Source organism: Rhinopithecus bieti, unplaced genomic scaffold (genome assembly GCF_001698545.2).
Source record: "Rhinopithecus bieti isolate Rb0 unplaced genomic scaffold, ASM169854v2 scaffold_18354, whole genome shotgun sequence".
NCBI lineage: Eukaryota > Metazoa > Chordata > Mammalia > Primates > Cercopithecidae > Rhinopithecus > Rhinopithecus bieti.
In genome coordinates, this window is record NW_016809835.1 from 4,140,855 (window position 1) to 4,153,168 (window position 12,314).

The window sequence follows — 12,314 nt, forward strand, 5'->3', positions numbered from 1 at the left end:
TTATGTTTAATCTTTCAAGTATAATTTTCTGTTTCAAAAAAAGTTGACATTTTATTCAACTCTGTCTCTACCTACAACTTTTAGATGGGATTTTTAGTTTAGCTTGTTTTACTGCTCACTTTTTTTCTTTAAAAAACAGAAAAACTACAGTGAATCCTTCTTGAACTCCTAATTTTGATTCTGCCCTCAAGAGGCTAAAATAGGAGTGATCTGTTGATCTGAAACTTTGTGTACTAAGGGACATATCTTCTTTTTTTTTCCACACAAGAAAAACAACTTACCTAGTTAAATAAATTATTGGACCAAAGTCTTTTCCCTTCATTGCTTTGCCAACATTGTTGCAATAGATTTGGGCATTTATTATCATAGTGTAAAAGTCTAGGGCCAACCTGACCCTATTCCATTGTTGATAACCCTCATTTTCTGCCTTATGCTTGAGGACTTTTCATTTTTTAATCATATGGATGTTGTCAGGATGTGTCTATAGAATAGGTGTCATTTAATTATTTTTCTTAGGAAACAGTGAGAACTTTTGATGTGTCATTTTGGGCGCTTTTTCAGCTTTATAGAATTCTTGTCTGTGGTAGCTTTGTCTGTCACTGCTTCTGATCTAATTTTCCTGATCTCTTCCTTGGGTAAGTGTGATCTCTGCTATCTATGTTCTTTGTATGACGTCTATTTTATAATTATACTCTTCTTCTTCTCCACATTCTGGAGGGAGTCTTTCCAGTGTAATTTCATAGCTTGGTTTTGATGTCTGCGCCACACAGATTCTTCTCAGTTCAGTTCAGATTGCGCTCTTGTCTCTTTCCCTTCCTTGCCGTCCTTGCCTGTCTCATGAAGCTCCGTTTTCCTCTCCTCCTGCAAGCCAAGTCTCACATCCTGTTCTCCCTTCATGCCCTTTCATTCTATTTTACTGAGGCCCCCGTCTTCTGCCTCTTATCAAGAACAATTTTCAAGTATCTAAAGTTTCTTTCCTATTTCTGGATCTAGTATTCAGTGGCTGCTTCTTCTGGTGAGTTGTTGGTGTAACTTTGTTCTGTGGTATCTTACAGCATCTACATTTGCTCTATTATTTACTCACTCTGCCATGAGGAGAGGGCTGTCTGAATCTGATACTTATCAGCCGGGCCAATGCACAGATTAGCCTTGGGCCCTGCTTGCTGGCCACTGGCGTGTTGACTGAAATGCCTCTTCAGACCTGCAGCCTGAGGACAGTTGTAGGGCTCAGCTTCCTGCCCAGTTCTTAGTGGGTCAGTGGCACTTATGCAGCGTGGCTTTGATGGACCAACATGGGATCTTCCACTCCCACAGAAGGATTCCTTCTGCATACATTTCCAATGCACCCAGGCTCCTCCGTCTGTGCTACAGTGTGTGGGGGGTGGTGATGTGGAGGTGGGAGGGGAAAGGACCCAAAGACAGCACCCTGGCAGCAACCAGTGCCCATACAGTGGAGCTTTCCATGAGGACAGCCTCAGTGTCTGTGTTCGTGGGCAGAAAGGGGTAGGGAAAGTATTCCCTTACATTCTTCCCTTACATTCTTCCAGTGAGATGACATTGCTTTATGACATGTGTCCATTGTTTTATGATATAAAACATGGGATCTTTTATGATATAAAACAATGGGCACAGGGCTAACATTTCTCATTTAATTAGACTACCTAAAACTTCTAGTTAGTAGGAATTCTTGCCAAAACCTCACAATACATTTTTTTTTTTTTCAGCATTGTTAAGAGTTTCTTTCTTCTGGTTGTGATAGGCATTTTACCCAATGTGGGAGTGGGGAGTTACTGCCAGCCAGGTGTCAGAAATCCCATGCAATGTAAAACATGTAATAGGAAGTGAGTTCTCAGGGAGACACAGAAGCTTCGCAGAAATACATATCATTCCTAACTCCAGATTTAGTAATTGATAAGATCCTGTGCATAAGGGGAGAAATATCTCCAAAGAGATTAAAGTAATAGCAGTCTGCTTGTGCTTGAGGTGTGAGGATACATGTGATTTAAATATTTGGCTTTCCTTCTTTAGTTTTCCAGATACCCGTAATGTTTATGTGTTATTTTTATAATGACCAGTAAAAGCATGATGTAGTCTTATTAATTTCAGACTAATTAAGTAAGATGGATGCTTTTCTATCTTTTCCCTTTATTTCAGACTGTAATGCAAATGTGCACAAGGGTTGCAAAGATGCTGCACCTCCATGCACCAAGGTAATTGCTCAGTAATCTGTGAATATGGTATCTAGCATGGTTGCTTCATAGTATCTATTTGAGCTTTTACTCTTTTTTTATTACCGTCTATAGATTTATTTCTAAAACGATCATGATAGCGATAATATAACATATGCTCAAAGTATATAGTTATTTGCTTAACTGTACACTGTTAGAAATGGAAGGAAAGCTCAAGTCCAGATATTTGTGTTATATGCTGTGGCTATGTTAGGCTTTCTGTAGAGACCTGCTTGGTTTAGCAGTGTAAGCCCTGGGTACACGCAAATGAAGAGCAGAGTAGGAAGTCACGAATGTCTGAAAGCCTCACAATCACTGGAAGACCTGTGACAACACAGATTTCTGGGCCCCACTTCCAGAATTTCTGATTCCATAGATCTGAGGTGGGGCCTGAGAATGTGCATTTCTAACAAGTTTGCAGGTAATGATGCTGCTGCTGGTTCTGAGACCTCAGTTTGAGAACCACTGGACTAGAAGAATGTCCTCTGTAGTTGGGAATGGGCTTGAGTAGGTAAAGGTGTCTGTGATTCTGTTCCTTTCTTTTCCACTCAGTAGTCATGTCACAGATGCACGTGAGTGACCATGATGATCCTTCAGGGGAAACTTGCAGTTGCAAACCTCTGTGTCGATAGGAACACATTATTGTGTCAGATTACAGAGTTGAGGGCTGTTTTGAAGGTGACATTTCAATGCTCCAGGTAGTTGTCTCCTATAGTTAGGAGGGAGAGCAGGAGGTACAAAGAAACAGGAAGGAGAAAGGCAGCATTGATAGGAACTTTCAGCCTGGGTCTGGACACGTGAGCTGGAGACCTCTGGTTCCCCGAGGCTTTTAATGAAGCCAGGAGTGTTCAGGAGGCGAGGCATATGTTCTTGAGGCCCCCCTTCATTATAACTTGCGCATTTTATCACATTTTACTCTTCATTGCATTTAATGTATTTCGCTTTGAATTCCTCTTGGAAATAAAATAACAAAAATGATGTAGATAAGAATCCTGTTCTGTGTAACTATGTGGATATTCTTGTAGTCCAATGATACTTTGATCTTACTTTATGTGTTTCTAATATTCTTCACCAGAAATTCCAAGAGAAATATAACAAGAACAAACCACAGACCATCCTTGGAAGTAAGTGATGTGGAAAACGACAAGAACTTTAAAAAATTTAATACATACTACACATTTTCCATTATAAAATATCTCCTTTTGTTTTCTCATTTATCCAGTTATTTCTTCTTTCATAACATACGCTTGGCATAATTTTTAGTTTTATAAAGTGGTCAAGAAGGCTATTAACTTCTAGGCCAGCCTAAGAACTTTTGTGTTGTATGTACCATATGATCTTTTATATTAGAGAAGGCTATAAGGAAAAGGTATTACCATGTTGCTTCAATTCTAAGATGCTGTCTAGTGGAATATGCTCTGCTGATGTATTAGTAATCCTTCAAGGAAAAGAGAAATACTACATGAAATGTACATTACTTTGTTTTCCTAGCAGTAGCATATTATAGTAATATTGCAGCAATATATTTGTCTATACAAATACACACCACATTCTTCTTAAGAATTGCGATGTTTGATGGAAAAAATCTTCAAATTTGGAGTCTGTAGATTCTTATCAGTTTCTGTTGTCCGTTATCATAGTTACCTGGTGTTTCATTAGCTGTGCTTGAGGCTGTGATCTCATTAGCACCTTTAGAATGACTGTGAAATTTCAAGGCTTACTGGAGTTTTGTTTGCATATTTTAAAATTCGGTGGCAGTGTTTTTCCTGAAGTGTATGTTGCTGAAATTTGAGCAGTTTCTCTTGAAAATAATTGGTGCCCTTTGACAGTTCTTTACATTGCATACAAGAACCAATCACACCAATGTCTCCTAAACTGGAAAATCTCTTGCTTTATTGTGAGAGATTTTGTGATGTCTTCTGCATAAAGTTGTGTTGCTTGACATGTGGCAGGAATTTTAAGTGCATGGTAACTTTTCATTTCCATGTAACAAAGTGTGACTGATATTTTAAAACCACTTTAATCAGGGGACAATTAGGCATGCAAATTTGTGGTAACATGCTATTGAGTGTAACGTTATATTAGGTTAAGTTGGTGTAGGTAGTAACAGCTGTCACATCACTCTCTTGCCTTGACCCCAAAAGTCTCTTTGATGATGTTAGTTATAAGGGGCTTCTCATTTTCATAGGGTTAAATGTGAAAATAATATATAGAATTGATGAAATACCATATATTACTCCTCATCACATGGGAGTCGTAAGAATAGAACTAACTTATGCATGTGTAAAATGCTTTGTAATGTCTGGGATCTGTGTTAGTATTTTTTACCTTTTGCTTGAGAATATATATACTACACAGCTGTAATATGGGACTGAAATGTCTTCTGAGTCATTTATAGTACACATCAAATGTAAATGCATCTCTGCCCAGAATATTTTAGAACTGACCAGAAAAATACAGAAGCCCTATTTAGTTTTCCAAGTGTAAGAGAGAATAGCCCAGCTTGGCTTTAAGGTTTCATTTGCCTGAGATCCTTATACCGTGAAGAATAGGCTCTCCAGCATCATTCCATTCCATTGATGTGTTCTCCGTGTGTGGATGCTTGTTTATACACACAATATGCATTCAGTAACAGTACTAATAACACCTTGCAACTATTTAAAGCTGGCTCCAAGGAGTACAAGCAGTGATTTATGGGAAAGCTGGTACAGTATTTCCCCATTCCATTGTCTTGTTTGTTTGTGCAATCCAAAACACCCACAGTCTCCAAGTGGAGATGCGGAAGCAGGCCCGCAGCATGGGTGTCAGGAGGGTGTCAAATGAAAGGGACACTAGGAGCAAGGGTCAGGATGTAGCAGGGAGGCTGGTTTTAAGGCAGAGCATGCGACAGATTACAAGTGGTCATTGCAGGGTTTAGCTTTCTGGCTTTCAAGTGACTACTTTTACTTGTAATTACTCACCTGGAAACCACATGAAGCATCTGTTCCGATTTCCAGATTCTTCATTTAGAGACATCCCACAGCCTGGTCTCTCCTTGCACCCTTCTTCCTCCATGCCTGTTGGATTGCCGACTGGAAAGAGGGAGACTGTGGGACAGGTTCATCCATTGTCCAGAAGTGTTCCAGGCACCACCTTGGAAAGGTAAGGCTGAGTGTGTTTTTACATGTTAATGGCTCAGAGAGGCTGCTGGGGCTAACTTTGCTCCCCTCCCTCTCTCCTAGCTTCAGGAGGTCAGCCACATCCTTGGAGTCTGAGAGTGACAGTAATAGCTGCAGAAGCAGGTCTCATTCTGATGAGCTGCTACAGTCCATGGGCTCTTCTCCCTCTACAGAGTCTTTCATAATGGAAGGTGAGGAGAAGACACATTTCCATTTATTTGTGTTTTTGTTAGCATTTGCCAAAAGGATATTTTCTGAAGGAAATAAGATTGAAGCATTTTTTTTTCTTTTTCAATGAAGTCTGTTTCAGGGTGTCTCTTTGGTACAGGTTCTACTTTTAAAAGAATGAAAATTTAGCCCCAGAGGAGACAACCAGATAATGACCAAGGAAATATGATGTAAATTTTAAATAGACATATTACTAAAAGAATGTCACAAGCATAATGAGGAGAATGAAATATATTATGTGTTTATTATTAAAAATGTTTTCTAGCCATTGATGAATTGGAATAGGATCCTATATCAAAACATACTTTAGTTAGTTGAGACTGGTCTTCTTTGATAAGTCTCACCTTATCAAAGAATCTGAGATACTTACCCCATCTGTTGCCTCCTAGGGGAATAAAAACATTTTGTTTTGAGATGGAGTCTCACTCTTGCCCATGCTGGAGTGCAGTGGTATGATCTTGGCTCACTGCAACCTGCAGCTCCCAGGTTCAAGCGCTTCTCCTGCCACAGCCTCCCGAGTAGCTGGGACTACAGGTGCACATCACCACCCCCAGCTAATTTTTGTATTGTTTGTAGAGATGGGGTTTCACCACATTGGCCAGGCTGGTCTTGAACTCCTGACCTCAGGTGATCCAACTGCCTCGGCCTCTCAAAGTGCTAGGATTACAGGCATGAGCCACTGTGCCCAGCCATTAAAGCATTTTTTAAAAGCGTATTTTATAGGGCAGTACTTAATCTAGGGAATTGGTTTTTATATCCAAGCTGCACCAGTAAGAAGGAAAAGCAAATGGAAAGAGAGTAGTAACAAGAGAGAGGAGTGGACTCTGCCCCAGGAATCTGTTTTATTTTAATCTTAAGTCTTTAAATTCGTTGTCATCTCATTTGTACTGCTCTGAGCTGGAACCTCTCTAATGAGTGCCGTTGGGTAAATAGGGTTTAGTTTTCCTGAGGAGTGTGTGTGAGGGGAGCGGCGGGGGAGGGTTGCATGTATGTATGTGTGGTTTGTTTGTAATTTTATCAGAAAAATCTGCACTCATTTGTGACTCAAGTACTTACATGCTGCTTTGTGTCTTAGCAAGTCAAGAGCAAATCAAATGGATGAGTACACAATTCAGATTTTAGTAAACGGTGCAAAATAACCCAGAGCAGAAGAAGTTCATGTGTTCAAGATTGTGTACACACATTACGGACTCTGTAGGTTACCAAAAATAAAACTAAAATAGAGCAGGCCAAAACAAGCAAAAGAATCTTCAAATGTCTTTTTTCCTCCATATAAACAATCACTCTTTTTAAATATCTGATTCTTTGCGTTCATGAAAGCTGTCTTAATTTGAACCATTTCATCAGTCCAGTTTTAAGAAGTTTTTACTCTGGCTGGGCACAGTGGCTCAGGCCTGTAATCCTAGCACTTTGGGAGGCTGAGGCGGGCGGATCACTTGAGGTCAGGAGTTCAAGACCATCCTGGCCAACATGGTGAAAGCCCATCTCTACCAAAAACATAAAAACTAAGCCAGGTGTGGTGGCACATGCCTGTAATCCTCGCTACTCGGGTGGCTGAGGCAGGCGAATTGCTTGAACTTGGGAGGCGGAGGTTGCAGTGAGCTATCGCACCATTGCACTCCAGCCTGTGTGACAGAGAGAGACTCTGTCTCAAAAAAAAAAAAAAAAAAAAAAGAGTTTCACTCCATGTTAATATGTTTTGGTTTAATAGTTTCCATGTTCATAGCAGATTTATTTAGGGTGAGGAATCCGTAGACTTACGAAGGTGTATTTGTGCTGCGTTATTATACTTCTGGCTTTTCTTTTCTAAACACACGTTAGATGTTGTGGATTCTTCTCTGTGGAGTGACCTCAGCAGTGATGCCCGGGAGTTTGAAGCAGAATCTTGGAGTCTTGTGGTGGATCCCTCATTTTGTAATAGGCAGGAGAAGGATGTCATCAAAAGACAGGATGTCATTTTTGGTAAGCATTTCAAATATGCTTTTTGGGTTGAAGCAGTGTGGTACAGAGAAAAGAACATGGAATTTGCAACTGTACAGAGTTGGGCAAAATCTCAGTTCTATCATTTTCTATTTACCTGATCACAGACAAATTATTTAAATCACCTTGACCTTAGTTTCTCCATCTTTAAAAAGAGGATAATATTAAAAGTAATAGCAAAAACCGCAATCAGTTTTGCAATGACCTAATAATACTCAGGTTTTAAATACTGTTTTGAGATTGCAGTGAGGCATAATATGTACCTGGCACAGAGCAAATGTTATTTCCCATATTCCTTTCAAGTTTACTTTGGTTTGGCCTATACTCTTACCTCTTCTATATAAGAACTGCAGTGCACCTTCACATATTTTAATGTAGGGCTATTGCATATGGCCTTCCAGTTTGGCTGCATACACCAGCCATTCACAGAGACCGGGGCAGTCCGAGTAGCTGCACCTGGGTTAGGGCAGGGTTTGACTGTGTGCTGCCATCCTGAGTACAGAATTCAGCTGTGGTGAGACTGTTTTTTGTCATGCTATTTGGGATGAAGGCATTCTGGATTGGGGAAAGTTAAAATTGTAGACTAGGAAAAAAATGAAACTTTGAAAAATTTCAAGTACAAAGTAGATGCCAAAATGTGGTTCCAAGAAGATGCCCTACTTTAAAGATAACACTGGGTCTTTTCACTAATCCTATGTATGCAAGTATGGGCCCCGAAGTCCATAGGCAGTTAGGATACCTTTTCACCTGCCTCAGGTGGTGGTTATGGACATGAGGTGAGATGGTGTACGAGTGTGCTTAGAAATCTGTCAAGAGCTGTGTAGGTGTGAGTTACTTTGGAAAGGAAGATGCTGTCCCTTTTAGTGTTTCTTAGGCAATTTATATTCTGTCAATTTTCTTCATTTACCTCTCAATTTCATATTATTAAAAATAATCTAACCCATTGGAATGAATGATTACATGGCCTTTTGTGTCAGAAAGGCTTGTGTTCCTGGGCAAATTCTTTACCCTCTCGTCCTCACTGTTTCTCTTTTAAAGATGAGGAAAATCATTCCTATTTTCTGGGTCATAATGTATTAATGGGTTAAAAGATTAAATGAAATGATATAGGTAAGTGCTTAGCATAGAGTAGGCACTAAAAACATGACAGGAAATAAAATATTAAAGCTATGTTTAGACTTGCTGACTCTCCATGGCTGATATTTAAGGTTCTTTCCCAAAACTTGCAGTAAGTTTGGCAATACTCATTAATGTGCAACTAATACTTTTGGTGCACCTGTAAATTGTGAGTTGTTATTTTCTCTCCTGATGCGTTTTAAAAATTGAGGTATAATTCACCTGCTCAAAATTCACTCCTTTACAAGTACACAATCTAGTAGTTTTTAGTATATTCACAAAGTTGTGTAGCCATCAGGTCCTGTCTAATTTCAGAACATCTTCATCGCTTCAAAAATCCTGTACATGTTACCAGTCACTCCCCATTTACCCCTTCCTCCAGCTTCCGGCAAACACTAATCTACTTTCTGTCTCTACAGATTTGCCTATTCTAGACATTCTACATGAATGGTACAATATGTGGTCCTTTGTGGCTGACGTTTGTCACTTAGCATACTGTTTTTGAGGTTCATCCTAGTTGTAATATGTATGGGTACACCATTCCTTTTAATAGATGACGAATATTCTATTTTGTTTATCTAATCATCAGTTGATGGACATTTTGGGTTTTTCCACTTTTGGGGTCTTAGAGTAGCTTTATGTTTAATCACTTGAGAAACTGCCAGACTGTTTTCCAAAGCAGCTATACCATTTTGCATTCCCACCAGCAATGTATGAGGGTTCCAGTTTCTCTGCCTCCTCACCAACACTTGTTTATTGCTTTTTTATTATAATTATCCTAATGTGTGTGAAGTGATGTCTCATTGTGGTTTTGATTTGCATGTCCCCAATAGCTAATGGCGTTGAGCATCTTTTCATGTTCTTATTGGCCATTTGTATATCCTTTTGGAGAAACATCTGTTCAAATCCTTTGACCATTTTTGAATTGGTTATTTATTTATTTATATTGTTGAGTTACAAGATTTTTAAAAATATATATTCTGGATACAAGTTCCTTATCAGATACATTATTTACAAATATTTTCTCCCATTCTGTGGGTTGTCTTTCCACTTTCTTGATGGTGTCCTTTGATTGATTGTGATGCATTGTTTTCCCCTGGAGAAAATGGAATTTTGGAGACAGATTCTGCAATAGAAAGGACTTACGGTTTTCTGCATTGAAGACCTTTATTTAGTTCCATTCCTTTCACCAAATTAATTGTGCTCCTGCTCAATGCAAAAACCAAACAAAGAAAGGAAGAAAGGAAGCCAACAAACTAAGTTGTGTTTTAAAGGGCATTCAGGTTGGAATAAGACCTAGTTCCTAGCTGAAGGTATCTAAAGATCCTAGCTAGTTATATTATTGAGTTTCAGATACATTAGATTCTTGTATATTGGACCTGACATATATATCCTCTTTAATATCTGGATAAAAGAAAATGGTTTAATATTTTAGGGTGAATGAAATGTTTAATGCTGACTTTTATGTTGGAATATTCTTGATATTCTTAAACATTTCTTTTTTATTTGTGTAACATATAGTGTTGAGTTACTAATTTAGTTTAATAGTGATACTTGCTTTTTAAAGCTTAAGGTTTATGTGTGCTCACACATTTCAGAGCTAATGCAAACAGAGATGCATCACATCCAGACCCTGTTCATCATGTCTGAGATCTTCAGGAAAGGCATGAAAGAGGAACTGCAGCTGGACCACAGCACCGTGGACAAAATTTTCCCCTGTTTAGATGAGTTGCTTGAAATCCACAGGCTTTTCTTCTACAGTATGAAGGAACGAAGGCAGGAATCCTGTGCCGGCAGCGACAGGAATTTTGTGATCGACCGAATTGGAGATATTCTGGTACAACAGGTAAGAAAAGCTTAAAGTCCTTGACCTTTTTGACGTAAGTGGGATTTGAATCAAAATCTGTCCTTTCATCAACAAGATTTTAAAAATGATATTTTGAAACATTCATAGTGACGTTCTGAGGATGTATTGACCATCATTAGCTTGTAAGTCCCAGTAAGGCAGGGATTCTTGGCTATTTGATTAATGCTATATTTCAGCACCTGGAACAGTGCATGGTACTATAAATATTTACTGAGTGAATGGGCCACTTAGGGGAAAACAATCAGGAATTCACCTGAATGTCACATTTTACAGTGGTCTGCAACACTTGGAAAGGCAGGGAGCTCCATCTGCAGTTGCTTTAGCATGGCTTTCCCTAGGTAGATGCTAGAATGCCATCTTCTCCAAATGTACTGTTTTTTGAAGCTGTTTCGTCCTGTCATTTACAGCAATGGAATTCAGCTGTTGGTCTGTATGCAGAAAATGGGGGAGTTATGCTGAGTAGTATTCCATGCTATTGATGTGTCACCGTTTACTCATTCACTTATTGAAGGATATCTTCTTGTTTCCAGTTTTTAGCTGTTATAAATAAAGCTGCTATGAACACTCATGTGCAGATTTTGGTGCAAACCTAAGCTTTCATTTTTTCTGGGATAAATGCCCAGGAATGCAATTTCTGGGTTGTATGGGAGTTGTATGTTCAGTTTTGTAAGAAACTGCTAACTGTTTTCCAGAGTGGTTGTACCATTTTACATTCTCATCAGCACTGTGCAAGTAATCCAGTTTCTCTACATCCTCACCAGCATCTGATATTGCCACTGTTTTTAATTTTGGCTATTTTAAGAGGTATAAAGTAATATCTCATTATGGTTCAAGTTGCACTTCCCTCATGGCTAATGATATTAAATATCTTTTCATGTGCTTATTTGCCATCTGTATATCCCTTTCAGTGAAATTTCTGTTTATGTCTTTTGCTCATGTTCTAATTGGATTGTTTGTTTTCTTATTGATGAATATTAAGGTTTGTTTACATATTCTAGACATTAGTTCTTGTCAGATATGTGACTGACACACTTTCTCCAAATCTGTAACTTGTCTTCTCATTTTCTAATTTTGATGAAGTCTAGTTTATTAGTTTTTCCTCTTAAGAATTGTGCTATTGTTTCAAGTTTAAGGATTCTTTGTCTAGCCCTAGGTCTCAGACATTTTCTCCTATTTTTAAAAAAGGATTTACAGTTTTGGCTGGGCATGTTGGTGCATGCCTGTAAGCCCGGCACTTTGGGGGGCCGAGGTGGATGGATCACTTGAGCTCAAGAGTTTGAGACCAACCTGGGCAACATGATGAATCCCCGTCTCTACAAAAAATATAAAAATTAGCCGGGCGTGGTAATATGCACCTGTAGTCCCAGCTATTTGTGGGCTGAGGTGGGCAGATCTCTTGAGCCTGGGAAGTTGAGATTGCAGTGTGCCAAGATCCTACCACTGCACACCAGCCTGGGCATCAGAAGTGGCACCTTGTCTCAAAAAAAAGTTTTACAGTTTGATGTTTTACATTTAAGTGTGTGTTGCATTTTGAGTTTTTTTTTGTGCAGGTTATAAGACTTAGGTTAGGTTGAGGGTTGTTGTTGTTGTTTTTTTTCTTTTTGTCTATGGATGTCCAGTTGCTCCAGGGCCATTCGTTGAAAAGGCTATTCTTCCTCTGTCTAATTGCTTTTCCACTTTTGTCAAAATCATGTGGGTATCTGGGTTCCTATTTTGTTTCACTGATCTATGGGTCTG

General features: G+C 39.0%; 1 protein-coding gene across 2 annotated transcripts in view; it reads left to right on the plus strand.

Annotated features, from left to right (window-relative positions):
- ARHGEF28 (Rho guanine nucleotide exchange factor 28) overlaps positions 1-12,314 on the plus strand; it is a 320,618-nt gene that overhangs the window by 246,634 nt on the left and 61,670 nt on the right. For both annotated transcript variants that reach the window (XM_017890633.1, XM_017890634.1), the window contains 6 exons: positions 2,155-2,210; positions 3,304-3,352; positions 5,225-5,369; positions 5,450-5,577; positions 7,436-7,576; positions 10,309-10,556. In XM_017890633.1, the coding sequence (XP_017746122.1) occupies positions 2,155-2,210; positions 3,304-3,352; positions 5,225-5,369; positions 5,450-5,577; positions 7,436-7,576; positions 10,309-10,556 (767 nt within the window). The remainder of the gene's footprint in view (positions 1-2,154; positions 2,211-3,303; positions 3,353-5,224; positions 5,370-5,449; positions 5,578-7,435; positions 7,577-10,308; positions 10,557-12,314) is intronic.